General features: G+C 37.1%; 1 protein-coding gene across 1 annotated transcript; it reads left to right on the forward strand.

Moving 5' to 3' along the window:
* Positions 1–1581: 1581 nt before the first annotated feature.
* On the forward strand, positions 1582–26590 carry Amun (protein amun). Its single transcript, XM_072014717.1, has 4 exons — positions 1582–3670; positions 18880–18976; positions 20616–20931; positions 22769–26590. Exons 1-4 carry the CDS (start codon positions 3522–3524, stop codon positions 23206–23208), a joined length of 1002 nt encoding a protein of 333 aa, XP_071870818.1. The 5' UTR covers positions 1582–3521; the 3' UTR covers positions 23209–26590.
* Positions 26591–27178: the final 588 nt, after the last annotated feature.

The following is a 27178-nucleotide window of genomic DNA, read 5'->3' on the forward strand; positions in this document are numbered from 1 at the left end:
ATTCTCGGTAAGTTTCTTCGTTCTTGCTGTGCAGAAGCACCGACAATGGAAAGTTACCGAAGCGCAAGCGCTCGCTCGGCACTTTCCACCAGTACACTCAACCGACCGTAGCAGCCATACAATGCATCGGTGGTAGTGCTGCTGACATTGGTAGTGAGCCGTTTGCTATGGTACTCATGGGCATGGGCTGACGGTGAAGCGAGATCTCACAACGAACACATCGGTATCGTCAACCAACACCAACTTGCCGAATGCTTATACGGCAGCACACTATCGCACGGCGTAGCATGTGGTATATGACGGTATAAGGGGTATGCTAGATACAATGAACGTTCGTTCTCTTACGTTCGTATATACGTATATTCAACATAGCGGAGACAAACCCTTACGCGAAATACACATATATAAGAAAAGTTTTGAAGAAACGGCCATAAGTTTCCCTGTTGCTTGCAATTTTGCACGACGGTCACGGACACTAGCAACAAAAAAGTAGTGGAATGCAAAATTAACGGATTGCGAGGACAAAGGAGAGAGCACCTAAAATTGGACAAACCCGATTTTTCAAATTATTTTAATTACTAAAATATTTGATGAATTTTACAGGCGAAGTAAAATATGAGAAACGTTAAAAAATATTTTAGAATGAAATTTACAAAAAAAGAAGCTGCAATTTTATAGCATGTTCTCTTAATTGAGTTTCAACTCGTCGATTCGCAGAACGAACGTCATTAAGCTCGTAAGCACGGAAGTACAGCGCGCGTGTCGTCGCGTTTACAAAATTGTGAAATCGCTCGTTTCCCAACGGCTCCGGCATCCGTCTCGTGATCTTCCTCCGCAAGCATAAAAAAACACGTTTACTCCCTCTACGTTTTGCAAGCGACTAATCGTCGAGCATTTGGGAGTGTTCAAAGCACACGGAGACTTTTTGAAAATGTTCGTGTCCCACAAGGGTTGCAAGAGTCTCCTTTCCTGCATATGCCCTTTTGTGCGTGTTCGAGCCACTTCTGGCGTACACGTATATCCGTAGACCGTGACGCGTTGCACACAAGCTCCGTCCTGTGTATGCGAGACCCCGTCTACCTACACGATTTAATCTCGCTTGGTATAGAACGTGACGGTGTGTACGCACGTAAAGGGACGCACACAATGTTATCGAGCGTTGTGTTGGAGCACACGGTGTGTGCCAGCCGTGCTACGGCACCACTGGCGCGCCTCTACCCCGGCTTTAGCATCGATTTCCAGTCGGACGACCCAGCGCGATCGAGCGAACGGTACGCGCCTTCACGAGGAGGTACATATCGAGCGCGTCCGCCGCTCGTGGGAGTCCGCGAAGAGGGGTCGCAAGAGAAATAATACAGTTTATCGTCGAAGCGACCGACGAATTTCTGCGTAAAGCATTATATATGATAAAACGCAATCCATCGCTTCTATTCCTTCGCTTTACGTATTAGGAAGGATAGGAAAGAGAGAGGGGCAGAGCGAGTGGGAGCGGATCTACGTAGAGGGGAGATAGGGTCGGGCGATTTAGTAGTAGTGTAGAGTCTCGAGAGGCAAGAGGAAAAGGGGACGGGCAGAAGGCAGCGAAGGCGCTGCCCTCAGTCGGTCGGCCGCTTTACTACAGTCAGCATACACAGAGTAGAGCAAGCGATTGACTATACGTAGTCTTTGCCTAAGCGCGCACTACACTCTGTGTGTTCCCGTTTTTCGAGTGAAGGCTTCGAGCTTCGTTCTGCCCGCTCTTTCGCTCGGTCGGTCGGTCGGTCGGTCGGTCGGTGTGATTGTGAGTGTGTGTGCGCGCGCGCACTCACACGCGCTCATCCAAATAGAGACGGACAGAGAGGATAGAGAGAGAAAGACAGATACAGAGTGTTGAGGAGTCGTGCAGAGACAGGCGCGCGTACACAGCCATCGAACGTGGTGATTCGTACGGAGGCGGACGTGCGATAGAGCTAAAAACCGAGGCCGTTTCTTGCGAGGGAAAAAGACACGGCGTTGTCCTTCTTATCTTCTGGTCATCAACGTCACACCGTTGCCGTCGATGAGATCGTCAACGGGTTTTCGTCATCAACGCTTCAGCGTAAACTTTTCCTGCTCGACACGGAGATACACGAACAGTTACATGGGAACAGTCCGTACAACAACCAGTTCTGACAAACGGGAGGATCAAAGACGATCGTGAGTAAATAGAGCGAGAAAGAAGGGGGTGGTACGTACCCTTGCGGAACGCGCGTGTATAGTATCATCCGCGCGACGGACGATTGAAGTACGGGAGAACCGTCGTGTGTATTCCGAGAGTTCCTCCGTATATCGGTGCATACGTGCGTGTACGAGGACTACTGAGAGAGGTGGGGGCAGATAGACTCTATACTTCGCGGACATCCGGCGGGGAAACCGCATGTATTCGTACGAAGCTCTCTGAGAGAGCGAGGGAAAAAAAGAGGAAGGATCTGCTGGCGCCGAGGGAAACACACGGGTGCTCTCTCGAGTGCTCGACGAAGAGACTTCAGAGAGGAGAAAGGAGGTTCTTTGCGTTCCGACTGCTCGCGTATCTTACACGTTCTCCTTGTTGTCCAGCTTAAACCGAGCCAGATATATATCATCGCTTTTCATAGACGTGGTATAGAATATTAGAGAATTCTGTTATTTATCGTAATCGTCGTATCGTTGATCCTCGTGTGTGCGTGCCCGCACGCAACGGTTGAAATTTTCGGTACAAATAATAAGGGTGGTGGAAAAGAGGTGGAAGGACGTGACGGTGAGAAAGAGAGGGGTAGAGCGAGGGATCAAGGGGGAAAGAGAGAAGTGAGAAACACGCCGAGCAGTGCTGCTCCCTATTGGCGACGTCGAGTCGCGCTCCCCACCCGGGACAGTCGAACGAGGTCCGAAGGCGAGTTCTCGGCGTGTAACTACGGTGATTTTCCCTTACGAGAGTGTACGCACGAGACCTCGTAGCTCTGCAGCACATCACGCGTTCCGCGTAAACATCTCTCGACTTCACGATATATATCGGTGGTCTAGTATTAAACTAGAAACGTCAATCCTGGGAAATACAGTGAAGAAATATCTTTCGGAGGAAATCGAAAAACAGCTAGAAGGAGAAAGAGACAGACGGAGAGAGAGAGACACTGGTAGTGAAGTCCGCTTTACACGCGTGCTATCGTCGATAATTCTCTCTCTCGGAACGCGATCAACTCTGTGTGTGCGCCGATCGTGAACGCGTCCCACGCGTGTGTCGCGTATCACCGCCGCCGGTGAAACCAAGAGAATTCGAACGAGTCAGAGGGTAAAATAGGATTTCTCGCGTGGTCGGTCCTCTCCCGTGGCACGCGCGGAGAGGGGTGCACGAAGAAGTGAGAGAGGGAGAAGGAAAGAAAGCGAGACACCGCTCGAAGAGGATAGAAGAGGAAGAAGAGGGAGAAGGAAGGACAGAGAGTGTTGAGAGGAGCGACGAAGACGTGTATAGTGCACAGAGGCGCCGGTGCTGCGCCCCAACGGCCGTTCGTCGAAACTCAGTTATCACAATGGCTTCCGTGAAAGACACAGCAACTTTCTTCGCGGAGGGCACAGCGAATCAGTTTGAACATGTCTTGAAGCTTTATCCGCAGGCCCTCAGACTCAAAGCCGATCGGAAGACGAAAAAGCCCGAGGAGCTGATCAAGTTGGACAACTGGTAAGTTCGATATAACGTCTGATATTTCGTCGACATATTACGCCCGATACACACGGGCCCTCCTTTTCAACGAGGGGCTTCCACCACGGGCACACACGGGACAATGAACCCGTGGCGCGCCAGTTGCCACCACATACCGCATGTTGTGTGTGTTACCCGTATGGCCCCCTCGTCGGACCTAGCTGCAATTTCAGATAGTATATTTACTCTCTCCTATTCCCATGATCGACGACGATCGCCAGAGCGGCGGCTTCGAAACACGGTGGCCGCCAGATCGCCTTTTAACTAGTCGTAGAAAGGATACATACTCGTGTTGTCACGTGGTGATTCTATTAACTTACTTTTTTCCTTTTTACTTCCTTTTTCTTTCACAATAATACAGGATGATATTTTGGTTAGTTTTAGTAGTAGTAATTGGATATTTAATATGGATTTTCGCCACGATAATATTGACCTAGGAATTTTCGTGGGAATTTTGTGCCACCTCATCGAGGAAGTTTCGACGTTGCCATTACGATCTCATGCTCTGCTGTTGTATTTGGTGTTGTTTCGTGTGACAGCGTGTTTAAAAATTTTAGAAAGAATGTTACGATGCACGAAAAAATATGATACAATTTCTTCTAAATATTTTTCTGTATTTCCATGAATGTTAAATGGATTTTCGAGCAAGCGTCGCGCTGGCAACGATGCCAGTGAAAGAGGCGACTCGCCGGCGTCGCTTTCACGGCGTCACACAACTACCTTGACTCGTTCGGACACGATTAACGAACCTTTCTCCACTCTTGTTTTCGCAATTCTTTTTTTCAATGGTTGGTTCATCTAGCCTATATCCTCATTTCTTTTCCAAATCAAATAATTAACTCTTTGAAATTTTACGATACGGAACTTTGCATTTAACCCTATAGTCTGTTTCCTTTAGCACCAATAACACTCTTGCATCTTTTATATTCAGTACGATTTTCGCATGTTTACACTATGTGAAATATCCGAAGATGTTCATTTAAATATTTTCAAATATCTAATTCATCATGATATTAGACATTCAAACAAAAAATTTCAGAAATTCTATACTTGCAACTGTTTCGCAAAATTGTATTTAATCAGCTAGGTTTTTTAAACAAATTTTAGGTGCTAGCATTCTATAAAAATGTATTTTCTATAATATACATTTGACTTACTGCAATGTATAAAATGTGTACGTTTATTTTCTCTATGTGAATAGAATTCGCATGTTCTTTATCAATAATTTATTGCTTTTCGGATTCTTGAATATTTAAAATCTATTGTATAATATCTATTGATATTCCAAAAGTTGTACAAGACAATTGATTACCCTTTTTTGGAACTACAAGCGCTAACACTAAACATTTTCAGAATTTTCTTCTATTTATTCGTCCCTTGCCAAATTTTAAATTATATATAATATTCGAATCAAATGTGATATTGCTAAATCTGAAACCAATGTATATTCTCTCTGCGGAAATCATTTTCTCACATCTTTTGTCATGTCAAATAGACTTTTTGTTCCACAAACTGAAATCTTTTGTGTATCCTGCTCTGACCTATACTTCTTTCTGTTCAAAATTCAACTTATATTTTCTTACTATGCTTTCGTAAGTTATATACGTTAATGTAATATTTTTCGGATAAAGGCAATTTTACGAAAGCTTATAAAAGAAATCACTATTTATTTATCTATTTACATAGAAAACTTTATTATGTTCCATTGCATGATCATGATTGCAAATTCAACTAGGTTAACTCGTAAACTAGTATCATTGAGTCATTGGAGACTATAACAATTTAAGGTTAGATTACTTAATTTTTTGACTTTTTAACTTAATCTAATTCTATTATACCTATCTTTATTATGGAAAATGTAAAGTACAAAATAAGATATTTTACCCCAAATTTTAGTTATCTAACATAAATTATCATAGTTTTCCATGAATCAACACAGTTATTTGAGGTTAAAATATATGTGTGTATTTCTAGATCCGTAATTAAAAACTAAACAGTGTCCATTGTTGACAGCCGTCAGTTGGTTTTGTCATAATGTTCTTTTTATGTTAAACAGTGTCGATAATATTTTTGATAATAAGTATTTGGCAATCGTTTATTAATGTAGATTCTTATCATTAGATATGCTTGCTGGATAAAGTGTAAATTTTAAATGAAAGAATAGTCCTCCACTATCAAACATAACAAAGCTCTGTAAATTGTGAAGTAAGGTTATGTCAATATTGTCCAACTTTGTTTTATTTTATTCATTCACGGTTTAATTTCACGCACGGAGATCTAAAGGTTTGTTACACGTGACAAACGTACTTTAATTCGTTATTACGTTCAACGAAACTCGTGTAATTTGATAAAATATTTCTAGGTTAGAGTTGCGGGATTTCATAGAAAATCAATGCAAGACTATTTTTCTTTTTTCAAAAATACTGCTTGATACAGGAAATTTATATTTATCAAGAATTTGGATACGAGTTTATTCGCCTACAAATTGATAAATTACTTATCGTGTATAGAAATATGTAAGTTCCGTAATTACCAAGTAAACAGTAAAGTTAATATCTATTAATTTTTACTATATGTAAAAGAATTTCGATGAACATTGTGTTTAAAGTTAACAAGAGCAGTAATTTATGGGCACGTGATATGATGCAGAAAAATACGTAGTAAACACGTTATCGAAGGACGTAACTAATATAACATGTAATATTTTGTCAAGTTACAAATGTAAATAGTTAATTGTCAGAAGATAGGATATGTAATAAATATTTCTAAAATTGAACAAAGAGGTTTATCGTGATTCTTCATAACTACTTCAATTTCTTATTCCGTAAAATTCTGGGATCTGAATGGAAAGAGCAAATCCTTGGAATTCGTTTTATAATCACATTGTTGGCAAGCAAAATTTAATAATGGGAATAGACCGGAAAAAGTAGCAAATGAAATGTTATGTTAACACAATGTTTGCTCTTAATGAGATAATACACACATATATTTCTCTATTAACACATTGCTGGTTATTGATGGTTATCCGTGACTATTATTAGAGAATGATTTTTGAAATTGGTCGAAACATTTGCATTAAATAAACAGTTATTAAAAAGTTAAAATTGTTCGAATGCCTTTTGACTTATTTAATATTTCACATTGTTAGTATTCAAATTATTGACAATTTTACGAACGTAACTGTTTATTTAGTTTGAATATCTCAATTAACGTTTAGTAGGGGTTATTCAACATTTAACTCGGAAACATTTGTCAAATATGGTACACGATATAACTTATAATTATTATAACGAAGATTAATTGCTTGAAAATTGTGAACCTTATTATTAAGTACTAATATTTCTACTAATTAAATACCAATTACGTATCGTGCTGAAAAATGATATCACTACGTCGCTATTGACGAGACACATAAACTTCACGTAGCATTCAACGTGTACATATATCAAAGTTGAACGATTTTCATAAAATTAAAAATTGTATCATTTTTCATTCAAGAGCCTCGTCCGTATACCGAATATTTTACCTCCGAAGAAAATTACCGACTCGGCTTACAAAGCGTCAGCAGCAGCCCCTTAAGAATCAATCCTCTCTCGTTACACAAATTACCAAAGACAAGGCGTTGGATAAAGCTCGTTTATCAAGACCGACGCGCGGAATTTGGAGCGTGGAGACGATAAAAACGAGGATTTATCAAGGGGAATCCGATTTGTCTGGTTCTACTGCGAAATTATAGAACGCAGCTCGATGTAAACTCGACTGAAATTCGGAGCGAAATGCCTGGAACCGGGACAGTTGCCGTTGACGAGGCGTCCGCGAGCGACAACGAGGTTTCCACGGCGCGTGCTTCAATTCCACTGGCGTCACGTCTGGCTTAATTAATTAAAGGCAGGTTCGAGACTCGTTAAATTCCACGTTACGACTTTTTAGTCTTTCCTACGACGACCGGGAATCGGGCAATAATAATGGAATCTTTACCATCCACGATCGTCCCGCGTTCCGCCGTTTAATTATTCATTCTCTGTTCGATAGTGCCCTCTTTTTCCACCCTTCCCCACCAATTTCCCTTTGTTTTTGTTAATTCCGCATAGATCAAACTAGCGTCAATCTTTCTTCGTTTCTCTGCACGTCCCCTTTGACCAATCGTTCGCTCTTTTTTCTTCTTTTTTTTAACAACCTATACACACCTTGGAAAACTTATCCGTACCAGTTAAACGAGCGATTACGATAAATTGAATTGTTGGCTTCGGGGAAACGCGTCTTCTTTGTGCCTGAAAGGGGATGAAAAGTCCAAGAACGGTATTTCTCGGTACTTCGCTATTTATCATAGCTAAATAAAACTGTGATTTTCTCTTTATAATGTTTTCATAAAGAAATATTTTTAATAGGGTGAAAGAAATTTAAGGGGACGTTAACCCTCTATAAACAAATTGGATCGTTGATGATCTAGGAAATTTTATATTTGGATCTTTTTTTCCGGGTTTTCACATTTATTTACTGTAGCACAGACATTTATAAGCATCCCAGAATTTTATCAGATGTCTGAAGAGTCTGGAGTAATAGGAAAATTAGGTTTGCACCCAGTTTGTCTATGAAGTATGGAAAATTGTTTGTTTGCGAAGAGTATATATGAACAAAGAGATCTCCAGTATCTCTAAACATGTTATAGATCGTAGTCACTTCTTTTTATTTAGAAAAAACCTATAGAAATCTTTCAAAACAACCACTGTATAATTAATAAGCGTTGAGAATTTCTCGTGACAAAATTTCCTACAAAAATAATTTCATCTAGTAGAAAAGTCCCACTTGGGGATTGCGATTCTTAAATTTACAAGCCAAGTTCTGTGCCTTTATTCCACGCTAAGGAAACGAATGATTACTTTAAATTTAATTGTTGACTTCAGAGAAATACATCTGATCGTATCTAGAAGAGCTGAAACAAGGAATCCATTGAGCATACATATTCCAACGGAAGTCAATGGATGGGTACAGTGGTAGACGAATTTACTGAACCATTTATTGTTACTATTATTTAATACATGTAAAAGAATAATTTTCTATTGTGGTTTTTGTTATTGATAGTTAACTGGAAATTTGCAACATCGTGATCGATGTGGAAGTGGAGAGGCTTTGCTTGCAGTCCTCTTCTAGCTGAAAGGCGGAGGGGAATGGTACCGTTGTTTTCATTGCTGGCAAAGCTTGTTTACGTCAAGGCTACTTTTCTACGGCGTCCACCGATGCCTTGTCATCGTTACGCGATGTATCTGACTTCCTCGAATCATGTTCAGTGAGAGAAATATGGTAAACGAAGTGTGCGTCAATGGAAATTGCTCTGGGAGATATTTTGGAAGAAGTGCAACTTATAGTGGCTCGTTAATTGGCTTATTAATTGGCTTACTTCAGGGTTACTTATAGCGGTTCACAAAAGTATGTGAACACTCGCCATAGTAAACTTGCATACTTAATATAGAAACTCGTTCGACATTCTTGAAGTACTAAATTTGGAAGAATTTGGAGTATTCCGAATTATTATTACGTAGTTGATATATTATATCTAAAACTTGCTGTATATCTAGCAATCGAATTTTCAAGTTTCTTAAATACTTCTTTATTGAATTACTTAACATATTTGTAGACACATGCCGAAAATTTGGAGTACCTTTACTCATTCAATAGTTCTAACTAGTCTAATATGTTAAAGTCCTAATTAATGTGAAATCATAGTTTCAATTTAGTATTTCATTATTCTAAATTACTTGATATATTTAAAATGTAGGTCGTAGTTAATAATCCTAAGTTCTAACTTTCTTTAATATCTCACCGTTGTAAATATCCTACAATACGCTTAGTGTACTCGAAATTAGAGCCTTAATAATCAAATACATATTTTCAACATGCAATCTTCAGTACTCTGTATCAAATCGCTTCATCTTCATTCAAACTTGCTTCATATTGTTTATTATACTTTTAGACTCAATAATGCCGCATGTAAACCTAACACCGAGTCCACAAGTTTTTCAAACGTTCCCTCCTATGTGTCCTAGCGATTATTTCTCTTTTCATCGTTTGTTTTTCTAACGCTGTAAGAAACAGTTGCGTAACACCACGTGTGCTTCATGGCAAAGAGCCCCAACGATGCAGGTCGCAGACGGTTGTATTTTCAAAGTCGGCTTTCTCTTCATTGATACTCTTTTCTTTTGTATCAGCCGAGAGTCGCATAGAAGTACACCGCCAAGTAGCTTCTTAAGAAGATAAACTTACAAGGATTGCGGACACGGCTCGCCCGTGTCATTCGCGAACTGAATACCAACTCGAGGTGCTTGAATTTTCCTAGCTCTTTTACATTCGGTTAAAGATTACCGAGAACAGTTTTTAAAGTTATTCTATGCGCCGCTGGATGATCAGGTGAATGAAGTGAAAGTTTAGGGAAATACGTTTTCCTTGAGCTGTACGACAGTATTACAGCTGTTACGACAGTTATAGTTTGGTTTAGATTATTTTTAAGTAATACGACGATATTACGAGTATTACTATAATAATAATCTGATTTACGTTAGTTTTATGTCTTTCGCTGTTACAGGTGACTATTCTCGTTAAACGTCAAAATTATCGTATACTAAAAAAGATAACTACATGTATCGTTCTAATTTATACCTACTATCGTTGAGTCATAGGTGATTGCAACTGTTCGAATTGAGTTATTATTGAATTAGATCCTAACCTAATTAGGTTTAACCCTTTCGGCATTAAAGGTGACTATTGTCATGAAACATGAGTCTCATCGCACATTAAAGATAACTATATATCTTTTTCATTTACATTTAGCATCGTTGCTTTGTAAGTGACTATTACACTTTGAATAAGGTTATGTTATATTTAGTCCTTTCTACTTGCTATTAAAGGTGACTATGTATAGTTAGAGAATAGCGAGCTCGTGGTAAACTAAAGATAACTACAACTATTCAACGAGTGTTCACTATATATTAGAGATGACTATAATCGACTAACATTGAACGCTCGTTATAACCACCTATGAATATAGTTACGCGAAGTTGAACTCTTTCCATAGTAAAATATAACAGAATGATTATAAACGAAGACACTTATACAATATCTTGAAAGATAAGTCAACAACTTTGGTTGAACACAGCATAATATGCTTTTCTGATTTACTTTCCTTTGTTCAATTTTCATTGTTACGCAATATGTTTACACTAACATAAAATATAGTCTCATGACTCAGTTGTCTCGTAGACGTAGCGAAAGGAGTAAAGTATTTCATTTTACTTTATATATTATATTTTACGCGGTAAAAATTATTAATGGCCTTCGTCGTGTAAAATAAAGAATACAGCGCAAAGTATAATCTAAATCGAACTGCGATAGTCATCTATAAATCAAAGAGTTAAAGGGAGATACTCTAGCTTTGAATCCCATAGGATCACTGACAAATGATGTGAGTGCCAAAACGAAGATCTTATGTGTAAACAAATGCCATGTGCTTGTTCATTTTGGCACTCCGGTTAGCTCTATTTTGAAATTGTTCTGAAAGCTAAAACAACTTACTCTAGCACTTACAGTGTTTACTGCTATATACCTATAAAATTTTATGGATGTAGTTGTTCCACTTATGCTTATGTATTTAATTAGATAATCCAATGCGAACAGATGATTATTATCGATATACGACTGTGTATAATATATGTCTTGTGCTGGATATGAGATAGAAGAAAGAATCTTCGGAGTGAATTTTGTAGAATAAAAATAACAAGCCTCTTTGTCTCTTCAGTGGCCCTGGGAAAAATTGTTTTATGTCAAATGATTAATTTTTTTGTCCCGTTTAATTTAAAGAATAAGTCATAGAAGAAGAATTTAATTTTGAAATCAGTTCAGTCAATTTAAAACGTTAACCAAATTACTGACTTGCTGTGTTATTTCATAAAAAAGAAATTTATCGAACAATTAATTTACCTTAAAAACCTATGGCAATTTAGGAGAAAAGTAACCTTTAGTTTTTTACTTAACTCATCCAGTGTCGAAGTTACTAAAGGAAGAGACTTGGGGAAATATCTCGCTAATCAGGATAGAAAAAATTCTATTCACGGAGATTAAATTACGCATTGTAGTTACAAAAGCAGGTAAAATAATCACCATAAGTATATCGACTCTTGCACCTCTGGTAATTAGAATTCTTTCTTGAAGAAGGGACAGGTGAAAAGCAACGTTCGCAAGGTTGAGAGACCGCAACTTTTTGCTACGGTCAAATTACGCTTTTCCGGTTTGCAGTTTGAAGAAACCCGAGGGCAACAGGATACTCAGGTGAAGAAGCAGGGAGAACCTTTCACGACGTGGCGAGGGAAACACGCGCAGAATGATCATCGCGATCTATTCGCCTACATTTTCCTATATCATCGGGTTTTCCGTTAGGTGATACACAAGTTCGCTTCGTAGAAATATTTTCGCTGATTCACTCGTTCGTCAAAGCGATGAAAACATTGGGGTCAAACGGTTAGCGATCGAACGTCGAGCTGTAGTCGATGTGGTCATCACTGTTCGATTCCTTTTGTGCTTGTAATTCTAATAAATATCTGTTTCGTCGTCTTCACGGAGTTTCTATGGTCCCGTCGATTTCGTCAATCGTGAACTATGGGAATGGGCTAGTTTTGACAGTTTGGTCACCGATTTTTATTGTGAAGTTACGATTACAGTGGTTCTCAACCTTGTTTTCTCGTAAGATCCCTTGCTTTATCGTGGTTTTTATTTCATCGTGTTTGCGGAAATAATTTTAATCTTGTTGGCATTTTAGCTGGCAGAAAGTAGTTAGATATAAAATTATGACAATGATAGACGTGTCTGTTATTCATTGAAGAACATTCATGGAAGAACGATTGCAAGATAATCTTTGTAAAATTAAGGTGCTGCAGGTGCTCAGACCGGTTCTCGTGACATTTCTCATTTTATCGTGGTTTTTGGAAATATTATTTTATTGGAATCTTACTTGGCAGATTCAAATGTATCTCTACGATATAATCCTAATTGCGAATATTTTTAATCGAGTCAATTGTATCTATGTATCCACTTGGAAGGATGATCATTTTTCTTCCTATTTAGTGACTTTTTACAGCACCGCTTAAAGTTTCGCATTACTCTTCTAGCGATAGTTGGGATAATAAGCGAATGATAAACGATAACACAAGGATATACAAAAGAAATTTGGTGATTTTCAGTAACGTTGCATTTGGGTTCAGTGCTTAATGGGCTAATGATAGAAGAATTCCGAAGAAGGAGCAAAAAGAGAAGAGTATACACCTGATCGCGTTAAAGTTGATTTTTAAGATCTCGTTGTGATTCATGAGTCTCCTGTCCGATTCATAGGTTTCTTTGCACGGATATTGGTTGGAATATCTAGCGAATGACTAAGCTATCTTCGCATTTTAAATATCTTACCTCTTCAGCCATACAGTTACTAGAGTCTTTGAGAAATTCAATTTGCCAAAAATACTCAGTTACAAAAATCTAGTGGATTCCAAAACGCGAAGTATCAAAGATATTTAGAAATTCACTTCTTCTACTACTAGATACTTTGCTCAAACACCTTGAACAATCAAAACAAACATCCGGAGCACAAGAAACGACCACGATTTTAGAAGTATCATAAATACTTGAACCTTTTGAAACTTTTCAAATTTATATAAACCTTCATCTTTGAAAATTGTCATTCAAAAAATATATCAACTAATTCTGCAATTCTCTTTACAAATTACAACATCGGGAACACGAAAGACCATCTAAAATAACTATTTAAAAATTCACTTGATCCAATAACAGATACTTTGCACTTGAGCCATCCGCATAAATGAGGGGCAACAAAAATCTTCGCAATTCTAAAAGTATTATAGGTAATATCATAATATCGTAATTTTACGTAAAATTGTATCGGAAACGATTTGGCGCTAATAAGATATTAATGGACACGTTTACAGCGATGAGAAACGGTCGTGAAAACGATTGGTGTCGGGACTATTGGGCAACGAGGTGTTTCAAAACGCGGTGAAAATGGCCCGCCGTGAAAGAGGAACAGTCCCGTGGATGCGCGTGCTTTCCAGGCTTGTTCCACGTTGGAATTCGTGAAATATTCCCGCGGATTACGGGTAGGTGTGCGCGCGAGGGGGGCGGAAATAAAAGAGGCGAAGGATCGTCGTAAAAGCGAGCTGGAAAAATAAGGCTTGTAGAGTTCTCGCGAGGCACAATCCTCCTCCTCGGCGTTTTAAAGCACGGCGATTGTGTCAAGGTTGTTTTAGCGTTGCGTGGCGTTCTGTGGCGTGGCGCGCGAGAGCCTCTCAAAATGGTTGCGCGGCCGACGTCCTGAAAAGGTTTCGAGCTATGTCTCAAAAGAACCGTCTACACCAAAGAAATGCTCCGTTACGACACTTTACTCGATTGTTTTCTTTCTTCGACTTTCTAGACCTGGACGATCGACAATGAATAACCATGCGAATAATCGCTATCAATTGCATGGTAATTGCAATTTCTTGCTACTTTGATATTTAAATCGTTTGATCTTTTTTATTGGTTTTTTCTTTTTTTGTTTATGGTTTCTTATTGATAGATCGAAGATTTTTTGAGCATTTATGGGAAATTTAAAGATTCACGTATGTGTAAAGTACATAACTTGGTAACTTGGTGCAAGTAGTGACAATATCAGTATTTATAAGTTGAAATATTAGCGCTTAAAGGTACCTTAAAAAATTCGTGTTCAAATAGTTTGTGACACGGTAATTTCTGCTGTTTCAAGTTTTTTTTCTGATACAAAAAGGCAAAGTCGAAGCTTATACTATTTGTGTTTTTTATGTCGACTTTGAACCTTTTACAGAAAGTTTATTGGTATTGACATGTACAAATATAAATAGCCATTTCTAGATAGAATTTAAATTGTCTGTGTATATAATTGTTTAGGAACTCAATACTGGGTTTAATTCAATTTTGCAAAAAAAAAAAAAAAAACCAGATATGGTATTAATTATCCTTACCATTTTGAAACTGAATTTTTGCCATTTTCTTTCTGCTGTTTGTCCGTAGTCTTCTATATTCCATTAAAAATTGTTTAATCACTATTTCGTAACAATTTCTATGATGAAATTTTACGACAAAGATAAAAAACGCGGGGAACTTCAAGCATTTTAATACATCTTGAAAAATGAATAAATTCTGAATAGAATATTTTAATGAAGTAAGGTAGAGTTCTCGTCATAATTCTGAGTGAGACAAATCTTTGCCTCACTTAGATCCTACTTTTTAATTACGCTCATAAGAGTGCTACATGTTTATCAGTTTCACTGTAGAAACAGATCCAAGTTTTTCGAAATCTAATAAAATATTGCGAAACATATAATATAAATACATGATGTCTATGACTTTTTATGGACATAATCAAAATATTATACTTGAAAGTATATGCTGTATGAATATGTTTAAGAAAATTAGACTATATCTATAGGAACCCATGTAATATACAGTAATAGTTCGTAGTAATTCATATACGTTACGAGTTTGTAATGTTTTGGAATGTACTTGGTTTATCAGCAAATTGGTTGAAGCCAATTAACAATTAAACGAATACTCGGCGTGCGTTCCTTTTAACGAAGTATTTTCATCCATGTAAAGACATGTGAAATTTCACTTTAAAATCTCGCCGAGGAACGCCCACGTTTGGTATTAATTCAACGATCGACGAGAATCAAGCGAATGGAACTCATTTTTGAGGCTTCTTTTTTCTTATACCCTTCCGCTGTCGAAGCCAGTGGAAAAGAACCAATCCAATATCTCGTTACTTTTTTCTAAGAAAATCGTAGAAACTTTCTATCTTTATCAATTAATCGATAATAAATATTTATTTATTCAAGAAAAGCAATCCAATACATAATATAATAAAAATAATAGAAAATTCGATCCAGGAAAAAAGAAAGCGGATAAAATAAATTTAATTTAAAAGATTTAATAAATACCAACCAATAATAAGAATAAATAATATGGCATAATCATATATACATATCAAGGTTTATCCAATTTTTAACAGATTTCTGTTATTCCTTTCATAGTCTTTAATATCACTTAAATGATTTTTGTTTGTAAATTTAATTTAAAGCGACCTAACAAATACTAACCAACTTTAATAATAAATTATATTACATAATTACACATTTAATTATGTATACATCAAGGCTTATCCAATTCTTAACAGATTTCAGTTTATTCTTTCTTTTTTATTTTTTTTCTACTCTGAAATATCATTCAAATACCTTTCGTATGATTTTCAGCATTTATTTCAATAAAAATTAAAATTCATCTGCTTTTTACAAGTTTTGGTCGCCATGGATTTTGCTGAATTATCGTCGGGATATCGTGCAAGGTTTATTTTGCTCGCAAAAGAACTCATTGTATTCTTATCTCCGCTTTATTGCGAAAAGAAGGCAACAAAAATACCAAAAAAAAAGGGAAGAAAAAAGAAAAAAGAGCCGTAGAGCAACGACAGTTGAACTCTCGTTTGAGAAATTACTTTTGGCTGCGAGACAAACTAACCGCTCTACGGTTTCCTCGGTGGTCTTTCCCCATCTTCTACGATAATACTGTTCATTATCGTCCAAGTTTCACCGCAAACCAAAAATCCTAATCTTCAAACCGTTTCATCGTTCTTACACAGCGCGTAATTGGAAACATTCTGGGATCCTTTCTGCAACGTTCTATGAAAATAACAGCTGTCTTTTAAATTTTAGTTTCGAAAAAAAGCAAGAATGTTACCTCGATGGAGAATTATTAGTTTTCTTTCATTTCATTCAGGATTCTAGCTGACAGAGGGGAAAAGAAATTAAAGTTGTGTTATTAAAAACTTGAGAAGAGATGCGTTTCTCTTATCGATCGATAAAAACACGCGCAGAATTTAAAAAAAAGGATTCAATCCTGAAAGTGTTGGAAATTGGAATACTAAAGTGTTTGATTTTATTCGAAAATTCCGAGCAATGAATCTCCCAGACTTCCGAAACATCATTCACGAATAAAAACTTTATCTTCAATCCTGAATTGTAAAAAATTCGAATTAACGATAATAACTCGAATTTCCTATATTCTTATTAGTCATTGGAAAGCAACCTCAGCAACGCAAATAAGCTAATTATCAAGAATACTACTCGTGCACAACTATACAGTTACGTACTATGAATCACATACTGTGATTTACATATCGCAAATTTATACTCGCGAATAAGTAAACAACCACGTGCGATAAACAAATGAGAAAATCGAGCTAAGTACATCGAACGTGATTGGGAATCAATCGAACGTATTCGTTCTACTATCGGCTACTGCAATCTACGTAATACGTTAATTACCACCTCCACGGTGCTTCGCGTGCTCTCTTTCAGACAGTGAACCGCCTAGCAGCCGTAACTCAAGGAAACACGCGTCCAAGTGTCACATTATATGAATGAAATACAAACTATCCGTAACTAAGTTTAGCCGTTCAGTCAAACAGCTGATCTCAGCCGACCTCCGAAAGTACCTACAATAAAACCACGCGAGAGAGTGCTCTCCGTATCTGTCTCTGTCTCTCCCGTTGCATGGCCGTGTTCACGGATGCAGCCTCCGAAGAACAGAGAACTTGTCTCTCGGTGTCGATGACCCGAATAATGGGGACGAAGAAAGAGTTCGCTGGGAAAAAGAGGAAACGTTACCTGAACCGGGACGTTCGCCGCTAAATGAAACCAGATTCTTCGGAAAACGGCATAAAATAATATGAACAGAAAAAGTACAGCTCGATATATTAGAATACGAATGGTGATAGGCAATGGCTGAGTCAAATACTGAGACTTTAGGATTAAACATTTGGATTACTCTGTATGTATAATGAGGATAGCTGGAATGAACGTAATTGGTTTTCAAATGTTTGTTACGGTATCTGTCGGATTTATAATTTATTATGAAATATGCATGGGATATAGTGGGTAGCGTTTAAATGGGAAAATTTCTTATTATTAATTCCTTAAATTTAATTTAATTTAGTTCGTAACCGTTACTCGAAATAAAAATTTTGTAATTTCGCTTTTATCGAAATTAAGAATGTAAGAAAATATATAGATGACAGAAATAGGTGTAGAGGGATTAATTTTTCCCTAAATTTTGTTGCATTGTATACGCGTTGAATCGGGGGAACACGTGTTTTCTAGTGGAAATCGTTCACCTTCAAATCGATTTCGTGTGACGATGTTGATATTTAAATGTATTCAAATTTATGTAATTAAACTAACATGTGTTTGTCTATGTGGTCAGCGAAAATTACACAAGTATTAAATTAAAAAACGCGAAGAGTGAAGATGGAGGTCGAAGGTGGATGTGATCAGTTGTAAACATTTGGATTCGAAACGTTTGAAGTATAAAAGTATTTAAATTTTGATTCGAATTTTCTGCCTGAATTTCGAATAATATATTTATTTTACACATACACTGATACAGACATTAATATAAATTAGCAGTACGAATATAGAAAGGGAGAAAGAAGTTTTGAATATTATAATGATGCCTCGATAATTTGTAAAACAAATGAGTCAAAACTTCTATGATCTATACTTGAGACTCGTGAAAAGAATCACCTAACTTTCATAATGAGGAATCTTTCTCCTCAAATTAAAAAATGATTTATTTCATATTTCAAAAATATATAAAGTTCACTAAAGGACATTATTAAGAAATGGAAATCAAAATTATTAAAGTCTGTAAAATTCCATAGTGATACTGAAAAAAAAAGGAAACAAAAATTATCAGTTGAATTAAAGAGGGATTAAATGGATTAAAAGAGAATGATAGGTTGGAATAAAATTGGAAGGTTTTAGAGAATAGAGAAAATATAGAAATAAAGTAGAAAGATGTTTGATGGAATATCGGAAAATCCGACGTGGAGAACGTGTCCTCGATTTGGCTCGTATTCCATCGTCGATGTCTGCCAGACCACGTGAGCGTCAGTAGGTGGAAAACCGCTTCTTGCGGCTGCATTTTTAATCAGTATTCCACGATTTCTATGTTCCATGATACTGCTGGTTACGTAATCGTTCCCCTGTAACCGTGATCTTGCATACCCTGACGTTCCATTCACAACTGTCTTCGCTTACTGACCATCCGGTGACGTTTTCTGTTTGCAGGTATCAGAATGAGCTTCCAAAGAAGATCAAGTCACGCGGTAAGGACGCGCATCTCAATCACGAAGAGCTCGTGCAAACGATGAAATGGAAGCAAATAGTGAGTCGATATTCTTTGCATACTGTCCTCTATTATATTTTGATTTTCTAACTCTCTATAACTCGATTCTTTCAAAGTTAGTACTAGAACTCAGTCTTTCGTTAATCACTTAGTTCGATTTCTTTAATGAAAGAAGCGGTAGTGTGGTGCTATAGAGAAAAATTCGTAATATTCAGGAAAATTTGTATTCTTTGTTTTTTTTAACTTATCTTCTCTTATAGAATCATTGCCTTGAAACACACTGTATAAAGTATTAAACAGTCGAATTATTCAAGAACTTTCTACTGCTTTACAGTAGTTTAACATTGGATGTTAACTCTTGTTACACTAGCGGGTATATAGCTTTAAAAAATGTATAGAATTTGATTTGAAATTTTTTTTTAATTATAGCTCTAACAATCTAAGCAAGTCTAAAGTTAATTGCTTGCGATGAAATATTTAAAGTTACAAGATATTCAACCTACGATAAAACGGATTAGATTTGAATGTAATTGATTTTGTCTGACAATGGACTAAAAGATTCATCATTCAAGTCACGTGGAGTTATAGAGGGTTGAATGTAATTACAAGAAGAGGAATTAGCTCTTCTAAATGATTAAATTAAAATTGACACTCTGAAATAGTCAAACCTCAATGTAAATATGCTTTTCCAACTGTAAATAAGTTGTTCGATTATGCAACTTGTTAAAGATAGCGATGTACACCAAGTTCATGATTCTACGCTAAAATGCGAATTAGACTCGTGGGTAGCTTGTAGACTCAATCGAAGTTTTACAAGTTTCAAAGTTCATTTGAACATATATATGTCGCGCATAGCGCAAGGATTCCAAATGGGTTTTAATCGCGGCACACGTTTCACTTTGATTATAAATTTTAGTATCCCGACGATAATAATTTATTGAAGATACAAAAGGAAAAAGCAGATTGATAATACAAAAACATATATACGAAGGATTAAACTTCTTCTTTTCTTTCGATATCTCTTCGAAATTTAATCCAACTGTGAACAGCTCAATTCCGATAACAAGATTCAACTTGTACTTCCATACTGTCATTTTAACTTTCTTTCAGGAAATATATTTTTCGTACATACATATCAACTTGTTAATTCTTAATCGAAAATTTTTTAATCGGAAACTTCTACAGCCGTGGAATTAGGAATGAATAAAGACAGATAAATCTTCATTAGATCGATTTTAGTCCTTGTAAATGTACGTACGAATGTAATCTATTTTTAATAGAAACGAAGCGATATGTAGAAGAATAGAAGATTTTCAAATGTCGACACTATCACGCGCAAAAGATTGACAATTTGACTTAAGACATTTTCGGTAATTAGCAGGTTAAAAGCTACTAATTAAAATTCAAAAACTAATTTTATAATTTATCGAACACAGCTTGGAAATTTCGACATATGGTGGTACGTGTACTTACTATCTTGAACAAGTATTTCTAAAACCTGTGTATCACCACCATATGCGGTAGTAATATACGCCATAATTTATTTCATACGCGCTGAAAGAGTCGACGAAACAGGAAACGAATACGAGAAGTAACGTTCACGTGGCTTTCGAGTCATTAGTCTAGCAAATCGTGATGTTTCCTTTAAACGTTGGATCTTTTTTTTTATTATTTGCAGCGTGGGAAGTTCTATCCTCAATTGTCCTATTTAGTAAAAGTGAACACACCTCGTGCTGTGATGGCGGAAACGAAGAAGGCGTTCAAAAAGCTTCCAAACCTTGAACAGGCGATTACTGCCCTCTCGAATTTGAAAGGAGTAGGCACCACGATGGCGTCAGCCCTATTGGCAGCAGCATCACCGGAGAATGCACCCTTTATGGCGGACGAATGTCTGATGGCAATACCGGAAATCGAGGGCATCGATTATACCACTAAGGAGTACCTCAACTTTGTTCAGCACATTCAAAATACCGTCGAGAGGCTGAACAAACAAAGTAAGTGTCTCTTTTAATATACGTTTAACTCACTTATCGTCGATTAATTATCGAACGCAGTATTCTTAGTTAAATTTAAAAAAGGAAAAAAAAAGAAGAGCGATACATGGAGCAAATTGTTCAACAAGTTTTCTCACGATCTTTCGTATTAGAATTAACAGAATTATCAATGTAATCAAAATGTCCAATTCATAATTCTTCACACGAACTTTATACATTCACAATATCTCGAGATTTTCTCGAGATTTAAATGATTTTTGATAAAGGCTTATTTTCTCACGCATCCCTCGTTTTGATTTTTTTGAAAGAAGCTTTATATCTTAGTCGTCGATAGTTCTAGCGTTAGGACAATTAGAGATCAAGTTTCACAAATATTTGTAAAACTATTTTATCATTTTAGTATGTACCTCTATGTACATATTGATTATTCATTTCTAAACACATTTCTTTTTTTTCTAAGAACTTTGTGTTTGTCATGATGAAATCACTATATTGGAAGAAAAATAAACAATTTTTTATCCAAGCCCTTCTACTATTAAAATGTATGTATTGGTTTATGTGTGTAGTTGAGATTAGTTAAGTTATTTGATTTCAATTAAATGAAGATGATTAGCAACAGGATCCTGTTGCGAATTAAAAGTACTTTTTAGAATTTCTAATTTTCTGTTCATTATCACGCCGATTGGCAGTTGTTTGAATTCGAAATACATAATTCGAAGCTACTTTATTTTTTATTTGTACGAACAAAAATGAATGGATTTATTTTGTATGAACAGAAACTTGTACTAATCACGTGGAACTTCGTTTATCCAAACTTCTTATTGAACCGATTAAGTCCGCTTATCTTAATACGAATTCCTATTATTTAGGCAATAAAGCATAAGTAACGAGAAATCGATGAAGTATTATATGAATTATTTGACTTCCAATGGATTCACATAGATACACTTCTCCACTCAAAACGACTTGAATTCGTACTACATAATTCGACTAATCTGAATTTACTTCATCCCCTATCACGATTATATCAAGATCTCACTATCACTTTTGTTTCCCAATTAAATCAAATTGTATAACATTACTGTATCGATTAAATATATAACTCGAAACGAAACATTAAGATAATATTTCGACGATCAGACTGCATATATTTATGAAAATTTATATTTTTATAAACAGAATCTAAGAAACAACCCAAATCGGTATTGATTTCACTTTTTGTATATTATAACAAGTACAGCAGTATCTCGTTTGTTTAAACGAAACTTTCGTTAATATCCGATTAAATAAATTCCTGCCGATCCAATCCGTTTATCTGAATGTCAACTCTTAGTATGTGAACGAAAAATCATAGGTGGTGAAGAAAATAAATAGACACTAATTACATAAACTATCTGTCTTCCGACAAGTTTGTAGAAACGGATTTCCATTGTACTTTATTTTGGATATTTTATATGTATATTACCGTGGCTACAGAAAGTATTAGCATAGTAATTTATCTTTAATAGCATTTGTAGACTACTTAATTAGGCCTAAATATACTAAATTTCATTTAATAATACCTTTAATAATATACCCTATAATATAATTTATTATTAAGTATTATCTTCGTACAACTACAGAGATTCGATTCTATGAAAATGGAATGCAGAATGTGATAAAAAGAAATACTTCATTGGAAAATATGGTCATGCGCCAGTACTTTTCCTAGTCACTGTATGTAGGTTTCTTCATTGAAAATTCCCATAAATGCATAAAGGTCCGCAGTCTCGACGATCCTTATCGCCTAACGATTAAATATTTAACAGACGTTTGGTTCTTTTTTTTTTCATTGCAGCGTCAAACGGCAAAACCTGGAGTCCCCACAGGGTGGAACTCGCCCTGTGGACCCACTACGTAGCGTCCGAGTTGAAGCCAGAGCTGCTGGACGGCATTCCAGGCTCCACAGAGAACGGGAACTCTCATCCGCCCAGCAACGGCGAGGCGACAGAACCATCGGACGACAGCAATCAGGAAGTGGCAGTGAACGGTAAGGAACTAGGCAGTATTGATCCGGCGGCCATCGACGAGAACAGCATGACCACGTCCTTCACCGAAGACTCGATGGATAAACCCGCTACGCCGATTACAGCGGCCGTCGCCAGTGAAGACACGAACGATTCACTTGCCACGAACGACAACGACGACAGCAACAACACGCCTCGACCGACAGACAGCGAGGACACCGAAGACTCGCAGGACGTACAGGAGCCGCCCACCAAGAAGAGTAAGAAGTGACCCACCGCCAGCCAGGGAGCCACGAATACGAGCAACAACGTCAGCACCCTCGTGTCGGCCGCCAATCTAACGCTGATCGCAGCGAGGCGCTTCTAAAAACCGTCAGGGTCACCGATCAGGGTCGCGGATAGTAGACCTGTAGCCTACCATCGCACCATCACGATCGTTTTGATGATTCTCCTTCGCTCCTGCTCTCTCTCTCTCTCTCTCTCTCTCTTTTTCTTTCTTATTCCTCTTTATCCATTTTCTTCCTCTTTAACTCTCCAACTATGTACCTTGCCCATTTCTTTTTTATTTTTCTTTGCTTTCTTCCCGTTCCTTTTTCCTCGCCGTGAATTATTTATCCTAGATTCATTAAATTCGTAAGGTTCCTCTTTTTATCTCCTCGTTCCTTCTCTTCGCTACATCCAGTATCTTTGGTCTTGTCTCGCCTTCTTTTTGCTATTGTTTGTAGAAATATATCACGAGACCTCGTTGTAAAATAGTGTTACTGCATATATGATGGAAAGTGGAAGTTGTGTATAAGCATCTTGCTGGTCTTTAGATATCCATCGCGCTGGATCGGAGGCAGAAAGAAGAGGTAAAAAGCTCGATATTTCGAAGATTTCCTTCTGCATTCTCATCGTTTTTCTTTATATTTTAGTGACTTCCTCTCTGTTCTTCTTCGCGTCCGTTTTATCATATCGACCGATTCTGAACAGGTTCTTTGGGATGATCGTACGATTAGAGTTATTCGCGACATTTCACGTAACTTTTATACCATGTGATAATAGTGATAGCTACTTTCTTTCGACTCTACGCGAAGGAAACCTCGAGATGACGGAGCTTTCTTCCTTCTTCTGCTGCGCGCCATAGTTTTTAGGGACTCTGAATATTTCTCTTTTTTCTTTCTTTTTTCATGGAGATCGAAACGAAGCAATTCCACGCGGTTACTGCCTTTTGAACAAACACCCGCTCCCCCTACCCCCTTTCCGCTTGTTGCGCGATAGCAAAACGACGTAGCGTTTAATTCAAGAGCCAAGACATCATTCCTTTTTACCATAATTTGTACCGGCGTTTTTGAAGGCCACCGAATTACGAAGGGCGATACGAAACGGCGTTGACGCATGTTTTTATCTTCTCCTTTGTTCTTTTTGTCAAAAAAAAAAAATGAGAAAATGTAAAAAAAATAGAAAAAATCGAAAAATACCGTGAATGAGGTGTGAATAGCGAATGGGAAATACAGAAGCGAAGGGAAAGAGAGAGTGGGAGAGAAAGGATGAGCGAGAACGTATAAAACTGGGTGTGAGAGATATCGAGTAACTGATTCCGTGACCAGCAAAAAAGAAAGAAACAAAATAATAATAATAATAATGATAAATGAGAAAAACGGCGGTACTACACACACCGATCACAATGATAATATTACTATTAATAATAATAATTATTATTATAATTATAATACCGAATCATTACCATAATTTATATATCTAAACAAGAAAAAAAAACTGCATGTCAGAGTGATGCATGGAGCAAACCAAATACCTTGTAAGTAAAAAGATACTTTAGAAACAAATAAAAGTAACGCTTTTTTGAGTCCACCAAGAAAAAGAAATACGAGAACGAGTGGGCGGTCGGACCTGCACATACATACACATAACTACACACTGATTCGCGCGCGCAAAACCGTACACGAATACCTGTATAGAATGCGGCCATGGTAGCAAGTTCGAAGACTAATAGAATGAAGGGACAAAGACACCACACGTATACCACATCAAGGTTTTCATGTACAGGGATTTAACTAGTATTTTTGCATTATTAAGAATTATTAATTGTCCGAGGGAAGACGGAGCCGCGATGACGAATGCGAACCGAGGAAGAAGGGGTGAATGACGACGATGACGGTTATTGGACGGTTGACAAACGAACAATATATATCAGTAACAAACCTAAGACAGGAAAAAGAAACGATTAGGCAAGGTAATAGAAATATAATGACGAACTTAGGGGGAACTGAGGAGAGAGTGAAAGTGTTTAAAAAACGAGTGCAAGATTGCGAGAGTGATAGCGAGAGAAAGAGAGCGAGAGAGGAACAGAAGAATAAAGTAAACCACTATAGCTTGATCAAGAACGTTCATTCAAATTTTATATATATATATATATAATATGCATATATTGTATAATATATATATATATTGTATATATATTATATAATATATATTTGTAATTTAGAACAGCGTGGTCAGGCTACTTTAGATACTGACCCTATTATTAAACGATACACACGCCATTGTGGCAGCTATGCACTTGTTTGGCTGCACTAGAATAAAGAAAAAAAAAAGGAGGAAAAATGTCGGAAGAGAAACAACTGACGCAAGGGACACACCGACAGAGAGAAATCCACCCCTTCGCGCGAACAGTTCGAATTTCTGCTGTATTATCGATGATTATTATTATTATTATTCCTGGTGAACTTTTATCTTAGTACGGAGCGCGTTAAGACGGGTGTTCCATCCGAAGCAAATCGGTATGACAAATCGTTGCGACAAATACGGCTTGATGCGACGCGGAGTAAAAAATGTCACTCTCGACGTGTCAGCATCGTTAGTAGTGACACGGGAACGATTTTTACATCGTGAAGCAATCTTACGAACTAATTCGTCGGCTGACATGTAGTGAACTTCTGCGAATGAACGCGACGGTAAATGAGAAACAAAGAGGGACGTGGATGAATAGGAAGAAAAGAAAGGAAGAATGCAGCAAGTATGAATCTACTTTAACGAAGAGAGAAAAATCGTAGTGATCCGTTCTATTTATTTAGCGCCTAATTTATTCCGTATCGATCGTTTCGTTGGCAAGGAAAGAAGATATATAAAAATAATATGATGATATATTTATATATATATGAATATATAGACATGTATGCGTGAGAGAAGTCCCCCACCCCCACCCCCTCCTAAGTATTTCGGGATTAGGAGAAAAGGAAAAGCTGGGGGAATACAGAAAAAATGTATGAACGTATATTTTTTTGTCCTTTTTTTCTCTTGCGATAATTAGAAAGTAACTCTTAAGTAGTGATTAAATTGACGGTGATGACTATAAGATTGCTATAATATACATATTTGTGAAGTACGAAATGACGATTGATTATAATACTATGATAATGGTGATGATGATGGTGATGATGATGATGACTCGATGATGATAATGATGATGATGATGGTGATGTTGATGATAACGATGATGATGATGAGGAGGATGATGAGGATGACTATGAAGAAGACAGTTATGGTTATGATTATAATTACGATCATTATTATATTATTCCTGCTATTACTGCTATTACGAATGACTGCGAGCACAGTTTTTATTGTCTTATAAACGTAAACGGATTAATGTAGCGGAGTTGTTTGCTTTTTTTTCTTTCTTTTTTTTTTCTAAACGCCTGATAAATTATTATTCTCGCACGTAATTATACGAGACATTCCACACTGATTTCTTCTTGTTCTGTGTTGTTTCTCTCTTTTTATTATCGCTATTTTTTCTATTTCTCTCATTCTTTCTTCTTTTCTCCTCTCGTTTGTTCTCTTTTACGTCGGAAACGAAAGAACACGGAATAACCGAGAGAGAATCGCGGAAGCAAAAACACACTTATGAACCGATACACTGTGAAGAAACGATGATCTCGCGACGAAGTTCCACGTCCCACGCAACACAACGAATGACAACGTCATTCTGTCAACGCACTATTTCTGCTTCCCACGTGTACCACGCGTGCTATAAAAACTCTCTCTCTCTCTCTCTCTCTCTTACTCTTACTTTCCTCCCGATTTATCGATTTTATAGACTCGAATCTAGAAAGACCCACGATATCTTATCTTTTTCTCTGCTTTAATCCTTAACAGAGCGTAGATCTTTTTAAAGAAGATCGATTTCTTCACGATTGCGTGCGGTACCGCGAATTTCGATAGACGAATGAACGATGGAA

The sequence above is a fragment of the Bombus fervidus genome, chromosome 12 (genome assembly GCF_041682495.2).
Source record: "Bombus fervidus isolate BK054 chromosome 12, iyBomFerv1, whole genome shotgun sequence".
NCBI lineage: Eukaryota > Metazoa > Arthropoda > Insecta > Hymenoptera > Apidae > Bombus > Bombus fervidus.

What these genes read in the sequence shown, in the direction of transcription:
- Amun (XM_072014717.1), top strand. Translation starts at nt 3,522, where the DNA reads ATGGCTTCCGTGAAAGACACAGCAACTTTCTTCGCGGAGGGCACAGCG. An exon ending in CTGATCAAGTTGGACAACTG is followed by an intron (nt 3,671 to 18,879) that starts GTAAGTTCGATA and finishes TTCTGTTTGCAG; the next exon opens with GTATCAGAATGAGCTTCCAA. An exon ending in CGATGAAATGGAAGCAAATA is followed by an intron (nt 18,977 to 20,615) that starts GTGAGTCGATAT and finishes TATTATTTGCAG; the next exon opens with CGTGGGAAGTTCTATCCTCA.